This window comes from Ischnura elegans, chromosome 7, assembly GCF_921293095.1.
Source record: "Ischnura elegans chromosome 7, ioIscEleg1.1, whole genome shotgun sequence".
Classification (NCBI taxonomy): Eukaryota; Metazoa; Arthropoda; class Insecta; order Odonata; family Coenagrionidae; genus Ischnura; species Ischnura elegans.
Window position 1 is genome coordinate 66,037,658 of NC_060252.1, and position 18,906 is coordinate 66,056,563.

Below are 18,906 nucleotides of genomic sequence, written 5' to 3' on the forward strand. Positions count from 1 at the left end.
TTTAAAGGAAAAATTATCAGTTTGTAGATATGTTGAAAATGGCCCACTTTATATATCCGAACTATTCCAATACGATAGAACAAGTTTAAAGCGTGTAATATGTCACCATAAAAGACTGAACGAAAGGGAGGTATCGTTGATATCTTAAGATATCGTTGTGAAGAACAAGAGAACGTTTGATAAACGGAGTAAATATATAGGATAGATAAGGACGCGAGGAGGAGAAAGGACCAGGGCGAGGGAGCAGCTACCAGTTCTTTTATCTTCAACTAGCCGGCCACTCGGCGTTGCTAGGGAAGTGTGGTATCCAGAGAAGGGGAAACTTAGAACACGTATGTATGGTCATATTGACCTCTCAATGGGAAAATATGAAAGAACTTAAGAAGCACGAATATTACAAAAGAGGATCCTCATGTCGACTTCTGAATGTGTTGTCATCGACCGCGCATTTAAATGAGTTTACTAAATTCGCCAACTGCGTCGCTGACGGACAAAGTGAACCGAGTGTAAGTCGAGGTATAATTAAGGGTATTCGTCTTCATTAATGTTGTCTCCTTCAAAATAGTCCCCAGTAGATATTATGTACATTTTGAAAATCCAGTTATTTTCCGAATACACCTCGTAATAATGACTCGCCATGAGGAAAAAAGTTCTATTTCCTCTTACTAAATGCATGGGAGTGTCGTAACCGTTCGAAATTGAACCGAATGATGCTGAGCGGAATTGATTAAGTTTTCAACGTATTTATTCAGTTATTACCAGTGGCGTAACTAGGAATGTGCTTTGGGGGGATGGAATGGTCTGGGGTAGCGACGAGGGGAGGGTGAAACGGCAAATTTTTGAAAAATTACATGCCTGGAAATGCATTTTTACATCATTTTGGCACTAAAGATTTAACTTAAAGCATATGCAGGTATTACATGTCATGACTGGACAATATTCTCAAATATTTTTTAAAATTTCTCTTAGGCTTTTGAGGGATCTATCCCCTCTACCCCCCCATACTTATGCCACTGGTCATTACCAATTCTTCTCCACCCCTACCCTGACCATCCAATGAAAAACAAATACAGATGAAAGTGCACATAGAACCAGTGACGTAGCCAGGAATTTCGTTCGGGAGGGGTCCAAAATCAAGGGGGAAAATTTTTGAAAAACAGGGTACTATAAGTAGAGCGTTTTCAACTAATTTTAACACTTTTCACAACCAAAAAACTTCATTTGTTAAAGAAATATTCTGAAAATTCATGATTTTTTAATATTTTGTTATATTTTATGGAGAAAAATAATTGTGATTTTATATTTCGGGGGGGGGGGGGGGGGGGGGGGACCCCATCATGCCTACGCCACTGATTTCAATCCGTAAGTAACCAGGTCGTTTTTAGATGGATTTAAGCTAAATGGAATGTTCTTTACGGCAAGAGTTATTCTACTTAGGGAAATGAGTTTCGTTCGTGAATTTTCTTAGTTAATCGTCTACCGTAAAACCTAAGTTTACGCGAGCTAAATTGAGTTTACTTTGACCGTTCGCAAGCCATAATAATGAACCTTCATTCGCGTACGCTTACAAAACCCTATTCAGGATATCCCCAAAAATAGTACTATTTCGAATGAATGCGATGGTGGTTGGCGTAATATGGTGAAACTCCTTCATGATGCACAAAGGTTAAGAAAATACTTAGCTGTTTCACAAAATAAAATATATTTGCGACCGGTTTCGATACAGCGTATCATCATCTGGTATCATCATCACCAGATGATGATACGCTGTATCGAAACCGGTCGCAAATATATTTTATTTTGTCAAACAGCTAAGTCTTTTCTAGTACTATTTCATTACTTATAAGGGTACAATAATTTGAAGCGATTCAGTGAGTGTCCGCTTGTTTCATGCGGCATTTCACACATTCTCATTGTTTACTTCCCATTTTACCTAGGGTGATAATCAGTTGGTAGTAGTTTTACTTTGACTGATATCTTTTTATTCATTGTTACGAATTGAATTGAAAGAAAAATATTTCAAGACTTTGTTTTATATCTGTTCCACTTGTATAAGACCTCAATCAATATGAATTTTTAACGCCGTTTACTAGGGGCACGTAATTGCTCAGTTTAGACCCATGGGCGTATCCAGCGAGGGGCAGGGGGGGTAGCTGCCCCCCCTAGAAGCAAAAATCGCAAAAGTCTTTATGCAAAATCAGTACTGAATTGAAACGAAAGCATTCAAAATAATTTCTTTAAACCCACGAAAAATGATGTGTATTAGTATAAGGTATGTAACTAAAATAAAACTATTTTTTCAAGGAAATAATCTCATAAACTAATGTCACAACTTGGTTTGTCCCCCCCTAGACCATGGCTTGCCCCCTCCTAGACCATGGCTTGCCCCCCCTAGTTATGATCCTGGGTACGCTCTTGTTTAGAACTACATTCATCTCTCATTATGGCTGGCATTTGCGCGGATGAACAAACGAAATTAAACGGGCTATTTTGCCATCTCATGTCCAAGCATTCTCGCGTGCTATCTGGCAATTCACCGCTTTACCCGACAGAATTTTAACTGTTCCTTCGTACTGGCGTCAGATTGTGCAATTACGTGCCCGTGTAAAATGGCCTTCAGAATTTTTTACTCTAATTTTCATGAAATTATTTGCCTTTTATCATTCTTTAGATAAGCTACTCTGCGAGATGAACTCCGAAAATGATGATGAGTTGTATATTGTGCGATCGCCTCGTGCATTTGCGGTGAAAGATTTGAAAATACCGGATGTTTCCCTGCCTGAACTACTGTTCGAAGGCATCGACATGAACTATGATCTCATTAAAGACAGGATTTGGGTGGTAAGTGTACCTTCGTATTACCATATATTTTCGGTCTGTTCAAAGGCATTTGAAATATTCATTTTATTATAGAGAGAAAGCAATTACAGTAGATTCCGGTTAATTGGGACATATCGGGACTTGTGCACTTTGCCCCAATTAGGCGAATTATCCTATATATGGGCATAAACAAACGTTGAAATGATAGGAAGAAGACTAAACAGTGTTTATAATGCAACATAAGTTTATTAAACATTAATTTTATTAATAAATCAGTGAGTTTAGTTAATTTATTATAATTTTGAAGAATTATAAATTAGTTATTAACTATTATTATAAATAAGTTAAAATATTTTTCACAGCCTCGGGCGACGCTGAATGAATGTCTTTTTACTAACAATAAGACCTATTAAAGAAAAGTCCTATAGTCCAGGAAATGAAGCATTTTGGCTCGCAATTTTTTCAAACTGAATCGATTTTCTTGAAATTTTCACAATAAGTAGGGAAAATACCAAGAATCAAAATCTATATCATGCCGACGGGCGCTTTTACCCTGGGGGTGGTTTCCACCCCATCTCGGGAGTGGAAAATTTTAATTATATTTTGACCACAGGAATCGGTAGAAAAATAAATCCTAAGAATAAAATGTTCTATCCATTTTTGCGTAAAATTAATATTTTTCGAGTTGTTCGCGATTGAAAGTAACAGTTTTTTAACGAAAAAATCAACGATTTTAATCGCTTTTAGGCAAATAACTTGAAAAGTATTAATTTTATTAGGAAATTGTGAATTACAAAACTGTAGCTTGTTAAAAAATTAAATAAAAATCTTATTTTATATTTCATTTATGACCAATTCGGACCGAGCTACAACTTGTTGATCGTTATCTATTGTTTGTCATACGCTAAATTTGAAAGATTCAATACCAAATAGCGGGAAAAATGTAATTTTCGAGGAAAAATTGTAATCTGTTTAAAAGTGTTTTTAAAAAACTTTCTTATGATGAGAAAAAATATTTTTTATCATGAAATTTGAGCGAGTAATGATTAAAAATAAGATCAGTCCCTACTTTTTTGTACGAAAAAATCAGTGAAAACAACTCCTTATTACCACACTAGACAAAATTGATCAATGCCCTACTGTATTTCTCTTTATTTAAGTATTGTTAATTTATCCTAGAAGTTTTATTAATTTACAACTCTAAATTTTGAAAAAATTGGAGAAAAAAGTGAAAGGTCATTTTCTACAATTTTGTAAAAATGCTCTTTTTTTCAAAATAACTCCAAAAAATCTGGAGATATGAAAAAAATGCAGGAGTAATAAATTGTAGCTTCTTTATTTTCAAATATTTTAGTGTTTTAATTTTCTATACAATAAATATTTGGTGAGATATTGATAATTAAAACCTCTATTTCCAAGGGGGCTCCACCTTATATAAACCCTTAAATCCCTCCCCTTTCAAAATTAATGACTCGAAAAAAATTTAATTCACATGACCTTGTAGTCAGTAAAAACCCTATAAAATACAATTTAAATGAACTTTCTATCATAAAAAATAAAGGAGCTATGTTTGAAATACCAATCAAATTTATTTTTGAAAAATTCGAAATCCACAATTCAGAGCATAAAATTCCTCATAATCAGCATATACTTTGTGTAATTTACGTTTGAAGCTAACGATACACTCAAATTTGCTACAAAATAAGCACACATACCCAGAAGATGTATATATACATACACATATGTGAGTATGTGTGCTCTCGCTCACAGTGACCTGTGAGCATGCATGTGGTGGGAAGACTGAAAGCCATACAGTCTCCGTTTGATTGTGTTTCATGTAATGTCGACATAAATGTACATTTATTTGTTTATGTTACCATGACGAAGTTTGTTCTGTTTATCCTATTGTTATATCTTTTCTGTGCTGTGATTAAAATCATGAGAGAAAACAGAGAATACATAATAAAAGGAGTAAGAAAGTGTATAAGAAGATACAATGTGATAAATAATTTTTATTTTTAGGGTAAATAATTTTTTTTTACATTAACCTCCAATAAGGGTTGATTATTATGGGTTGAAACGCCTTAAAATTATTTTCCAAACAAAAAAAATAATTATACAAATAATTTAAACTAAATTTTACCCGTATTTAGCTTTAAAATATAATTTTTTAAGTTCCAGCTTTTAGGGGTAGTTTTCACCGCTAAAAATAAAAGGCCCCCTTCGGCATAATATAGATTTTAAAGAAGGGGGTATGATTAGTCTAATCCCAAATATTTATGCAAACCGATTCGGTTTGAAAAAATTTTTAAAGGAGGTATGATTAGTATAAACACAAATTTTTATGCAAATCGATTCAGTTTGAAACTTCTTTTTTACATTAAACCCCAATAAGGGTTGATTATTATGGGTTGAAACACCTTAAAATTATTTTCCAAACATAAAAAAATAATTATACAAATAATTTAAACTAAATTTTACTCGTATTTAGCTTTAAAAAATAATTTTTTAAGTTTCAGCTTTTAGGGGTAGTTTTCACCCCTAAAAAATAAAAAGCGCCCTTCGGCATAATATAGATTTTGATGTAGGGGGTATAATTAGTCTAATCCCAAATTTTGGTGCAAATCCAATGTAAGTAAGTACTATCTAAGATTTAAATTAATTTAAGCTTTTGATGTAATTGTTTTCATTGTAGTTGAATGTTCAGGTTTCAAACTTTTTTCGGACAAATTATCATTTAAGTTGCGGAGGGGGGGCAGGCTCCTCCTGGCTCGTTCCAAACTCCGCCCATGTTTCTGCCGAAAATATGTTCTAATTTTAGTACTTATATCCATAGGGTGATGTAATCAGGGGAACCTCGTATAAATTCTCGGACATCAAGCCCATGTCAAGGAAGATCGCTAGTGGCCTTACCCGCCTAGGATTCAAGAGAGGCGACGTCTTAGTGTTCGCGACGTATGACGTAGCCTTAATTTACATAATTCACATTGCAGTTTGGCTATGCGGCGGGACGATGAGGGGCTGCTATCAGAAGGACACGAAAGGCAAGTGCTGCTTTACGATCTTATAAATTTGATTCCATCTCAGAATAACAGGTGAATGTATTTTATATCGACTGAGAGATTTCTTCTACTAAACAAACACAAAATAAATAGCAACATTCTAGGGTTTACTTCCTTATGCTGGGTTTAAATTTCTTGGTATACTTACATGATAGTAGCTCAGAAACGATATTTTCTGCCATAGAAGTAGTAATGGAAAAATGTCATTCAGAACATATATTTTTCGAGCAATCGATTTTTAATCGTTATAAAAAGCTCGACTTTACACCAAAAATCAAATTTGATCCGGTGGATCGATAAAATCGTCGGTTCATTTTCTTAAAAAAAAAAGATTGTACAAAAATATTTTTATTATTCATTCTAAAAACCCGCAAAATACAAATTGGAAAAGTAGAAAAACTCTACTAAGAATTCATACTTGAATTATTAGTGGTAAAAAATTACCAATGCACGCACATTCAAGTTTTGGGATCGCTGCATGGAACCATTTGGCTTCACCGAATATTCTAGAAAGATCAAGTGATTGCAATACTTTCTTGAAGATCGAAAGCGTGCTTCCCAATTTCACCGGCCTTTAAAAAAAGTATTTCACTCGGAACGGATGAAGTCGAGCCGTGCCTCACTCTACGCTATTGGTGGAGCAGCTTGGCGGGTGATGAAATCCTCCGCCAAAGGAAATGGCCTCCGGTCAGTAGGGGCCTAACATTGGTGGTGGAAAATGGGCCCAAACATATATAAGGGAATGTTTGTCCGCGAGAGGTGCATTTTTGTTAAAGCTCTTGTGTGCATTGTTTTGCTAAAGCTCTTGTCGAGTGTTTGGGCGTTAGAGGAGCTGCTCTCAAGGGGCGACCAAAGGTACCTTTTTCGACCACCGCTACCTCCTACAGCCAAGGTAACAATCCTCCATCCCTCTCTCTAACCTTGCCTTTTCCCCGAGTCTTTTAGTTGGTTTCCTGGTTACCACAGTTAAGAAAGGTGTTTTTTTTGTTAATCGACCGTTTCTTTTGTTATTTGATACTCGTGTTCAACCGTGCCTTTTTATTTTTTTCTGTGCTTTACACTCCTCCACATACCCCCGGGCTTCAAAGTAGGTTTCAAAGTTATCATTGGCCGATAGTGACGCTGCTGAGATCAAACAAAATGGTCAAGATCGAAGTCGAAAAATCGAGTTTTAATCGACATTCGAATATCAAGAATCAATCTAGATTTCCTCGATATTTGGCATTTAAAACTCGATTTTAATCGATTTTCCACATCTGCATAGATGTGCCAAAGAGTGCCAAACAGTCATCATCATTAGTCAACAATCCTAAGATTGTTACGGAGGCTGCCGCGGTGATTATCGTATCCGAGCCTACATGTTTTTCGGGTTCATTCCGCGTTATTGAGCTAATATCTGGTGTCAACGCGGAATGGACCCGAAAACATGCAGAGAATCCTAAAATTGGTTTGACGCAGCTCTCCATTTCTCCTTTCCATCCGCTAACCTTTTCATTGCGACGTATTTATTCCCTTTTAAATCCTTTATAACCTGTCCTATATAACTCATTCGGGGCCGTCCCTCGCTCTTCTTCCCTTCCGCACGTCCCTCAATGGTTGTCTTCATCATGCCATCATGCCTCAAAATGTGGCCAACTAAGTTGTCCCATCTTCTGCTTAGGGTTTTTAGGAACAGTGGCGCAGTGAGGGGGGGGGGGTTTGGGGGATAAAATCCCCCCCTGAGCTCAGAGAAATTTTTAAGTTTAATCCATTTCACTTAACACATTCAGTGCGGATGACATATATATATGTCATGAGGGCTTTTCCACTCAGGCGGATGACATAAATGTATGTCTTCGGGAGTACGTTTTTCCGCTGGTCACTAGGGTGCTCCGAGCGCGCCTAGCGTTACTTTTTCACCCTCCCGCAGTTCGGGATTGACCTTACACCATTGCGGAAGTGTCCGTTTCTAGTTCTACGTGTTCCTTCATTTTTAGTGTTTTTTTGTTTACTTTACTGCTGTTTTTGGAACAATTTGGCAGGTTGAGATTTTTCTTTTCATTTCCTTCGTCTCTTTTTCATCATTCTTATCGTAAATATCATAATCATGTCTTACATATGGATTATTCTTTTAAATTTGTTTTTTTACCTTTATTTTTAATTTATTCATATTTTATGTGCTATCACAAAAATTATGATTAGACTAACTTTTTTATTGAACATATTTATCCCCGTTTCATACTCACTACATTATAAAAAAAATGATCTTAGTGCGGTGCTTCAGTTAATGATGTTATATTTGAATTTCTTTTGCTAGGAACATTTTTTTATTAATGCAAATTACGTTTATCCTGGGTGATTTTTTTTGGGTCTTTTTCCTACTTTTACTGCATATTTTCTCATTCGTTTCTCTAGGTCAATTACCAATCCTCTATTCATTTCTATTTTATTTCATTTTCTGAGTTATTCGTACGTGTTGGGTTAGTTGCAGATTTTCTTCCTTTTCATAAAAAAATAACATATTAATGGCGTATGCAACACTGCATTACATTATCTACAGTATTGGTCTATATTTTGTTACTTGTTTATTTGTTTCCTTAGCTTTGTAAACGAAATTGCGGAAAAGAATAGACTCAGAGGTATTTTAAGCATTACGGCATTTAACCATTATTTATTCCCTTGAAATAGTATTTTTATCTTATTTTTTAATTTATTCATATCTTATGTACAACCACAAAAATTATTATCAGACTTAGTTTTTGTTAATAACGTGTATTCCCGTCTCAAAACTTACTATTTTATTCAAAAATGTTTCCATGCGGTCCAAAAGGTCGTATTTTATACTTTATTAATAATTTTAAAATAATTATTGCAAATTACGTTTTTTTACATAATTTGGGTTTTTTTCCTAATTTTACGGCATATTTTCTCAGTCATTGCTCCGCATCAATTACTTGTCCTCTGATCATTATGGTGTTTTCATTTTGTAGGTCATTAATACATTCGAGTGTTAGGTACAGATACAGTCTTAATTTTCATAAAAACTAAGGTATTAATCACATATGCAACACTCCATTACACAAATTGTACTATTTTGCTTGATAATTTTTAAGGCTCAAGGTTGGAGTCCCTCCCTACCAGCGGCACTCCCAGAGATTATTTCAACTTGCAAATGATATTTTCTTTGAAATAATCCTCTCATAGACGGAGAAAAATGCTGTAAGCATTTTCCTCCAAAATCCTTCACCAAGGGCCTTCACTAAGGGCATAATGGATTGGAAGCTGTTAGACAGGGAGAACTGGAAACTTGGCTGGGCCTTCTTCTCCACATGGGCGCAATTAGGGTTAACACGATTTTTAACGATTGGAGGTCAGAATTAGTGTGAGTACTGATATTCGGGAGAAAATGTGCCGTGATAGGTTTTTAGGAATGATGCAGACTCTTCATTTCTCCGCTAACCGTGAAGGCATCCGAAGGACAGTGACTTGCCCAGAATGTGAAGGTCAACCAGGGCTCTAAGGCCTTGCTTTCAAATATATCATTAACATTTGTGAGAATTTTTATTGAAATGTTTCAATTTTGCAATAACTCTGGGGTAACATAGATTTAAAAAAATGTTTATCCCATAAATTTATATTTTTCTTGCCGTTCATTGTGTGTTCTACTTCTGTGACTTGAAAAAATTAAATCTACGGCCGTTGAAACAAAAAAAATACACGTAAAGACTAATTCCAAGATATTTCCACCATTAACCTAAGGAATAAATGGTAGAAGAAGTATTATAAACGGAAATATGAAAAGTTCACTCCTTCATACAAGAAAATTGCATGTGTGTAATGCGGGTTGCGTGAATTGTCAATTACTGGTGACGGGTGGCATACATGTATGTCATTAGGGTTTTTTACTAATTGCTTGAAATAGAAACAAAAAAAATTGCAAATTCTGTTGTATTACTTCCAAGACCACCGTTATGAAGCAAAATCACCCATCCGTCACTGGAGGTTTCGGTGAAAATATCATCCGCATTGAATGTGTTAATTGGATTGATATTATTAATAGAATAGTCTAAGGATTAATAAATATCCCTCTGAAAGCCGTAAAACTCACCATTTTGAACCATTTATCTTTCCGCAAAATTCCGCAATTTTTTAATCTCGCACCTACCGCTTATCCTGGTGGGTATTCCATACCCCCACACACCCCGGTATTAGTTGCACCTAAACCCCCTCAGTCTTAATTCCTAGCTGCGCCCCTGTTTAGGAGGATTCTCTTTTCTCCCACTCTTCTTAGCACTTCCTCGTTACTTATTCGATCAATCCATTTTATCTTCATTGTTCTTCGGTAGCTCCACATGTCGAATGCTTCCACTCTTGACTTCTCTGCTGCTGCCAACATTTAAGCCATGCTTCCATAGAGAAACATGCTCCATATGTAGCACCTGATGAATTGTTTCCTTACTTCTGTGCTTGTATTCTCAGCTGTAAGAAGAGTCTTCGTTTTGTAGAAAAACCTCTTCGCCCGCACTATTCTACTGACTTTTTCTTTCTTTCTTCGTCCATCGTTGGTAATTCGGCTTCCCAGGTGAGAAAACTCTTTCACCCCTTCAAGATTATGCTTTCCTAGGTTAATGTTTGTCTTAGCCTCCTCTCTTTTGCTGCATACTAATATCTTTGTCTTATTTTTGTTGATTTTCAGCTGATATCTGGCCATTGTCCATTCCATATTTGGCTGTGAGTGCTATGTCATCAGCAAATCGCTGCATGACGACATAGCACTCATAGCCGAGACAGGGAAGGATCCAGGAAAAATGTTTCGGAAGGTGCTTTCGTGTAGCAGATTGGTTAGGAGGGGTTACGTCTAAACTACATTCCTAAATATTTGGGGGGGTTTGAGAGGAAGCATAGGGGTGCCCTAATCCTCCCACGTGCTTGATCGGGCCTGACAGGATAGCCAATACGCTTTGTGATGTATGTTATGATGTAGAAGTGAAAATACAAAGGAAATGCACGTGGCAATAAGAAAATATTAAATATTCTAATCTTTGCGAGAACACTTAAATAGAAAGTGGTAGCTAGATTCTTATCATCAATATTCATCCATTCCTACTCCATTCAAAGTTGACATGGTTCAGCTTTTCTAATTTTTGGAATCCTCTCTCAAACAGATGTGGTAATAGCAGTAAAAATAATTGTTGACCAAAAAAATTTTTTACAGGGATACCAAAGTGTCATCAACTTGAGTCAATTAAAAATCAAATAATTCCTTCCGTAGTATTACCGAGAATTTTCTCAAAGTGACCAGATGATAATTCAACAAGGCATAAACCTTTATTTCTTAAGCATTAAAAAAATTGGCGTGAAGTTTTGAAAATATTCATGAAGGCACCGAAAAATTTTTACAGTTTTTTAACAGTTAATTTTTTCGCACTTTACTTACGTGCACTTGCATGTGACATCGTAAAGGTTCGCGACTAGCTACTCCGAGGTTAATTCCATGACTGAAGTAAAGTTTTTTGAATTATAAAATGAAGGTCATCCAAAAGTAACTTTCCCGTTTTCACGGGTAATCGCAACCCACCGCACTCGCAAGTTTTGCGGGTCGCATTTCAGCAGTCATTCAGGGGTAGATTTAGGGGCGGTGGGTTACAGGAGTCATGACTCCCCCTCAGCCTCCAAAATTTCATCAAAAATTTTAATTATTTTTGTATATATTTTGCACTCCAGTTGATGATGTCATTAACTCATGCCGAAAAAGTTAGTTTCTTCTCAGCAACTCCTCGAGCTCGTGCAATTTGACCTCACCTGGTTCGTTGTTGTTGACACTGGTGAGGGATTCCCACCATCAATTAGCAGTTTTCCCTGAAGTTAATGAACTACATTCTAATCAAATCACAAACTCATGAAAATTGGTTGTAACTTGCGCTTTTTTCATTGTAAGAATGGGTGAATGAGTAATTTTCTTTGGTAGTAACTTATCAACCCTTTTCATCCATCAAATTTTTTTAAAACCATTTTGCTTTCCGGTCTAAAAGAATGATCTGATTATTCCATTTCCATTCAAATTCATGGAGTAGGTGTGGGGTTTTATTATGGATATTATGGATTCCCACTATTGTGGATGCTTCTCAAACTAACAGTAATATATATTGTAGACCTGTATGAATGATTAATAAATTTGTCACTTTAATTTTAAAATTTAATATTTAAAATTAAAAAAGCTAAAAAGTGATCTTTATGGCAGCATCCTGAAAAAAGTGGCAAAGAGAGGTAATTAAAATAAGACTAACGCCTGGCTGAAAAATTTAAAATTTGTTTATTTTGAATCTTTTTGTTAATAAGATTAGTATGAAATGAGTTTTAAGTAGAATAGAATACACCAATTCCCCCAAACCTTTGGTTGGAAATTTTTTAATGAAAATTTTCCCTTTAGTGCATCTGAAGAACCCATCTTAGTGAGTTACTAAAGCCTCAGCAATTCGCATCAGTTTTTTGATTATTTAAAATATTTTCAGATAATTATGTGAGGCAAATACGGACGGTATCGTCTCGTTTCATCTTGTGTGACCCTGAGACTTCCACCTCCATCATATCTGCTACCAAAGAACTAGATTGGGATTTCAAAATTCTATCAATATGTGGTGAAGTACAGGGAGCAATGTCAATTGAAGAAATGTTGGAGCATGAAGACGGTTCAGGTACTTGTATTTTATTATTTTGTGTAATCTATCAAATTATATGTGTCATACGAATCAAGCAAAACACAGCTTTAAATTGAACTTCAAGGTATTTCCAGTATGCATAACAAATTTTAAAATAGAAATTTGTATGCATGGTTTAGTTAAAATTGGCTCTCATTGCTGAAAATTGTAGGTTCAACTGATATTTACAATTGATGCGTGTGCTTTTTTCAGCCTTCCCAAAATATCTGAAAATTAATCCAAAGGAAGACGTTTTGGTGATTGTGAATACAAGTGGCAGCACAGGAATCAGCAAAGGAGTAATGCAAACACATTTTAGTCGAGTAGCTTACTACAAAAGCATCGGACTGCCTAAGAAGCTTAGCAAGTAAATCCCTTTCATCATTTCCATCTCTTTGTTTGCTACATTTCTTGGTAGATGAAGGCATTTGGTAGACGAACTCAAATGCTCAGTGTTTCAGGATCCACTATGTTGGCAATGATAGCTAACTATTTAACTGGGGCCTATTCAATCTGCATGACCTGTCTGCTGCAGGGCACAACCATGTACAGTATATCAAATTTCAATCCAGAAAATTTGATGGAACACATTGAAAAATATAAGGCAAGTGATCATCCATTACTTTATTATCCCACACTCTCGCTGCAGTAATGAATCATGCTTTATTTTAAGGATGATTTAATTATTTGGCTTCTTTATATTTTCAGCCCGATTCATTATTTCTATATCCTTATGCAATTCATGGATTTGTCCATTCCGCCTCAAAAGCTAAAGCTGACCTATCATTTCTCAGATCCATAATGACTGGTGGAGCTGTGATAAATTATTCCTCAGCAAAAGCACTTGAAGCTCTATTGCCGCACGTAAAATTGATTCAAGTAAGCTTAATTCTTCGAACTTGAAAGTTATTATTACATACTTATTAGTTGCTTTATTTAAACCTAATATTTTTAAAGAAAAAAAAGGCAACTTTTTTAATGTCTGATGAAAAATTATGTCATAGATGTCACTCACTGAAAAAAAAAGAAAGTAAATCACTTCATGAACCTCATTTATTTAATAGAAATGAGCTAGAATGAAATGAAGCCACTTAATAAATAGCATTTAAACTTTAAGTTTCTCATAATGGCCATACATTGGAATAATGTGGTACAATTCTCAATCAATTTATATTTTTATGGAAATGTATGAGAGATGGGTTGATTCAGTTCTTGGTTTCATTGGTTATTGTGGTTAAAACCAGAATGTGAACTTAAGTCTAAATTAATTGCACTTTTTCATGAGTATTCTCATAAGAATCATTGCCAAATAGTGCAATTATTTCTGTGCCATTATGCTAGCTTAGCACACTTGGCCTTCAGGTCAGTCAAATTTTGCTCCAAAGACTTCATCTGCACCTTCCTCTCCATCCCAAATGTCACAATCAGTAATGATAAGATTTTATTTATGAGCCCATTTCAAAAATAAAAGTCTATTGATTGACGTTTTTAAATTGACATATCTGGATTGATTATTGGGGAGCATGGTAGCTCAGTGTGAAGCAATTGGTTACTGATAGGGGAATCTGGGGTTCAAATCATGGGTAAAACCCTTAGAATGGAACTGGCCCCCTACCCTGAAGGCGTGAAAAACACCTGTGGCTTATTTTTAGTTTGGGATGAAATCAACCTGTAGCTTAGTCTGGGATGAACTATACCCTCAAACTATCCAGGCCGATCTTTGGATTTAATCACTGAGTGAGTGAATGTGAGTTTTATTCTTTTAAGTGGCTCTAACTATACGTGGGATTCGATTCAAGCCTGTCTTCCTTGAATATTATTTCCTCAAATAATTTTCTCCCCAATTTTAATACATATTATTGCAGTTCAGGGTAATTAAATCATGAATCACTCTTGTTGTAAACTTAAAGAGATTTTCGAAATGAAAACTGATGATTTATTCTTCCATTTTCAGCGATATGGTGCTTCAGAAACACAGACCTTGACGTTGTCTGACTTTGGAGATCCCACCGTAACTAAAAACACTGAAGCAGAGGGTGTGGTTGCTGGAATCAAGTACAAGAAACTGCATGGGAGTGAGTTTGCATTTGCATTCAATGGATTTTTGTTGGTTTTATGGTGGATTAGCAAATAAACGTAAGCTATAAAACGGCACATGTTTAACGAGTCTTCACCAGTCACATGTTACGTATAGCATACGATGGAAGTACCGGAAGAGACACTCATTCAAATAAAAACATCAGAGACACCAGTAGCAGAAAATCATACCATGAACGCAAGCAATAAACAAAAGAAAAACTTATATCTTTCAGCACAGTGTTGTCAGATAAATACCAACAATTTAAATTTTTCTAATTGAATTATGAAAAAATAATGCTAATTAAGCTTCATAATAGCAAACATACGGTATGTAATTTCAACCACCGATTCTAAAAAAAATAGCCTGTGGATGTATTATATTTTAGTGGTAGGGGGAAGAGGAGGGAGGGGGATGATCACGGAAAGGGGGCGGCAAACTTATCTTTGCCCCCCCTGACAAAACTCCCAATTCTGACCATGTGCTAACGGCTCATGAGAGCGCACATTTCTACCATTGTTGACTAATGCATTATTTCAGAAAAATTTCAGTATCTGCCATTTATGATTTAATCAGTTTTTTCTCTATAATGCAGTTAGCAAGGAAAAGTTAATTCAGCTAAATTGATGCCTTTTACTGCCAGTTATTTTGAATGGGATGTAGTAAGACTAGAAAGGCTGTTTTCAGGGAGTTTTCCTCAAGATTTCAGTTTTTTCATTGCTTACAGTAGATATAACTTAGAATTATTAAATGCATTTTCATTTTTTCCCAATTATGAAGGTATGTTCGGGGCTTACATCATGGAATAACGAAGCAAATTCAAAATTGTTTTATTGAAAGAAAAAATAAAAATTTAATTATCATAATCCTAAAAGTTGGGGATATGCATCAGCTTGTTGGTAGTATCAGGCCTAATTAAAATTTAGTCATTGTTTTAAGCATTAAACATTTGTTATTCTTTGCTATGCAGCATAATTAAGAATTCTTTATTTTTACAGTGATTGGATTGGATCAATAAATTGGATTAATCAAAGAAAATGTTTCATTCATGAGTTTGAAATGCATGACAAATACTAGAGATGGGTCGAATAGCAGATTTCTCGAACTCGAATATCGAATTCGAATATTAAATCATTGCTCGAATATTCGAATACCTCAAATTTCGAATACCTCGAAAACTAAACGATGAATGCGGGAATGTTAGACTCGGTTGCCTATGCAGCAGGAAACACAAGATTTTGGGGAGTAATTTTGATTTTCTTTAAAGGATTCCAACTGGAATTTAGCTGATTAATGGAATATTTTTACTTTATGGAAACAATTTGCGCATATAGTTGATTCAACTAACATCTCTTTCAAATATCCTAAGGGGACACACCACGTCACAAAAAAAATGATTGCTTGCCATCTCGGCATTTACGCTGCTATGATGGATTTCTGTCTGATGTATACATTCTTATCTACCAAATGCCATTTAAGCCACACGCCCATCTGATTCTTGGCTTCATCCAACTTCTTATTTTCAACAGGTAGTTCGCTTTACTCCCACTCCTGCTGTCAAGTGCTTGCGGACAATCGTAGGCGTTTTGCAAAATACACTCGCTTCTCCACCGGATTTTCTTCAATTATTTTCAGTCCATCTTTGGAAGTTCTCATGAGATAAGAAGATGAATTCGAATTGCTAGCAGGGAGAAACCAATTATCCTGCAAAATATCCCTTCATCTGTGACTGTAATAATAGACATTTATAGCACAACTCATAGATAGTAACTTGATATATGTTTTCGGAAAAAATACCGCATCAACTTCTGAGAAGCTCTGCTGCTCATATCAAGTCTTGCCAGAATGCTAAGTCTCCGTCGTATTTTGACATTTATTTCCTCACGTAAAATGCTTAAATAAAGTCAGAAATGCGTCGCGTTTGGTCTTATTCTTTTTTAAATTACGCGCACATTACTAATATTTCAATCCAATAAAGGTGTAATATCAGTTGCCGAAAGTCATTGTTAGACACCTTTTAGGCTAATAGGTGATTCATGCAGCAATTGACCTCCAGAAACTGGGAATTTTGAAGCAGGTGGGCTGAAAAAGGTCAGTGGGTGAGAAAAGGGGGGGGGGGGGCACGAAACACGTTTCTATTGTTCTCCTCTAACTTGCTATTTTTTTCGAAGCTAAGGTCTTCGTAATGAGATCCGTGCGTGAGCTGGGACCTTTTTTTTATTTCAGAGAAGAGGGAAGCCTCAGAAGGGGGGAATAGTGCTGAATGGAGGGGGATAGCGGGTCTTGGGAAATGCGTTAATGTAACTATCCCACGGCACTCCTGCAGCAGTTGACCTCCAGAAATGGGGAACTTTGAAGCAGGTAGGCAGAAAAAGGTCAGTGGGGGAGAAAGAGGGAAGGGTGAAACACGATTCTATTATTCTCTTATTTTCCGAGTCAACTACCAACGACGGTGTGCGACAGTGTACGGTGCAACATTCAAAGTATTCGAAGTATACGAGAGTGTACCTTTAGCATAATTATTCGAGACCTTGAATATCGAATACTTCCTAGTATTCAAGGTATTCGAGTATTCACGGATACTATTCGCACATCTCTAACAATTACACATTTTTTGCTCTATGCTGATACAACTAAGAATCCTCTTCTTTAAATTCTCATTTTTTATTCCAGGCATTCGCCTGACGTGTGGATATCTTCTTCCACTTGTGGAGGCAAAGGTTGGTAAAAGCCTCAGAAAACTGTTAGCATTAATTTATGACTAAATATGATTCAATAATATTAGGTTATTTTTTTTGCCTTTGATTATTCAAATTTTGCCTTCAATCACCTCTAATTATAGCCATGATTATTCAGAACTGACAGAACACTAAGAAATTACCAATTAATTAATTAATTTTTGCTTTAATGGATTTATGAACTTGATGACAAGCTGAACTGATTAATTTTCATACTTAAAAGTGATCTGTAAACGCTTAGAAAGATTCTTCTTTTCCAGATACTTGACCCAGTTTCAGGTTCCTGTGTGGGTAGAAATGTGCCAGGAAATCTACTCATTAAGACTTCGTACATGATGAAGGGATATTCCTGTAGGAACCATGAAGTAATAATAATAATGTTTTATTTGCCAAGAGTATTCTGAAGATATATTGGACCTTGTCAACAAAAATATACCAGAAAAATCACTAATAATCACAATTGCATGTTAGAATAATCAGTAATATTATGGTTGAAAAATTCACCAACAGATGCATAGATAATTATAATTTTTCCATCATCATCATCATCACTGGTCAAAAATCCTAGGATTAGTTTGTCGCAGCTCTCCACTTTATTCTCCTATCAGCTAATCTTTTCACACCTACGTATTTCTTCTCTTTCACATCTCTCTTTACTTGTTCCATATATTTTGTTCAAGGTCTTCCTTTTCCGTTCTTGCCTTCCACTTGTCCTTCGACGATTGTCTTCATCAGGCCATCATGTCTCAAGATGTGGCCTATAAGGTTGTTCCGTCTTCTTGTTCAGGTTTTCATGAGGCTTCTCTTCTATCCTACTCTTCTTAGGACTTCCTTGTTACTAACTCGGTCGATCCATTTGATTTTCATCATTCCTCTGTAGCACCATATTTCGAAGGCCTCTATCCTTGCTTTCTCCGCTACGGTCATTGTCCAAGCCTCACTTCCATATAGGAATATATACTGAATTTTTCCATAAAAATATTAATTGCTGAAACAGGGTTTTCATCAAGAAAGACAAGATCTTTCAGCTTCAAGCAAAACAGTTTCCTCTAGGTCTATTTTACCAGGGAGAAGAACACTGTGTTTAATTTATGCATTATAAATTATTATATGTATTGCATAAATGGCTAGGCATGAGTGAATCACGCTCTTGAATTTATTATATGTACAGTTGAGGGCCTCAAATCCAGAATCCAAAAACCTGGTAAACCAGAAATCCGAAACGTTTGAAAATTCCTCTGGGTAGTGATTTGACTTGCCACCTCATGGCACCACTCTCCGAGCCTTGTACTGGGATGAGTAGGAAGTTAGCGCACGTAACGAATCTATGCTAACAACCTAGGCAGGGACACGTAAGGATCTCAAATATCAAGCACATGAGCCTGAATGTATTTATAAATTAATTCATTAAAAAAATATAAAAGCATTTGCACAGATTTACTGTCCAACTACGCTAGGTATCGCTAGATATCGCAGCGTCTGCTAGCAAATGCTATCAACGAAAGCTATTGAGCATGGAGAAGGAGATGCCT

General features: G+C 35.8%; 1 protein-coding gene across 2 annotated transcripts in view; it reads left to right on the top strand.

Annotated features, from left to right (window-relative positions):
* The window catches only part of LOC124162092 (4-coumarate--CoA ligase 1-like), a 45,535-nt gene that overhangs the window by 2,288 nt on the left and 24,341 nt on the right, over positions 1 to 18,906 (top strand). Inside the window, exons 2-10 of one of the 2 annotated variants that reach the window (XM_046538473.1) lie at positions 2,672 to 2,841; positions 5,657 to 5,864; positions 12,374 to 12,556; positions 12,773 to 12,926; positions 13,013 to 13,163; positions 13,268 to 13,438; positions 14,514 to 14,634; positions 17,310 to 17,356; positions 17,635 to 17,739. In XM_046538473.1, the coding sequence (XP_046394429.1) occupies positions 2,689 to 2,841; positions 5,657 to 5,864; positions 12,374 to 12,556; positions 12,773 to 12,926; positions 13,013 to 13,163; positions 13,268 to 13,438; positions 14,514 to 14,634; positions 17,310 to 17,356; positions 17,635 to 17,739 (1,293 nt within the window). In that variant the 5' untranslated portion in view covers positions 2,672 to 2,688. Of the gene's footprint in view, positions 1 to 2,671; positions 2,842 to 5,656; positions 5,865 to 6,648; positions 6,738 to 12,373; positions 12,557 to 12,772; positions 12,927 to 13,012; positions 13,164 to 13,267; positions 13,439 to 14,513; positions 14,635 to 17,309; positions 17,357 to 17,634; positions 17,740 to 18,906 lie in introns of those variants that run through there. The other variant, XM_046538474.1, reaches the window with a different exon arrangement.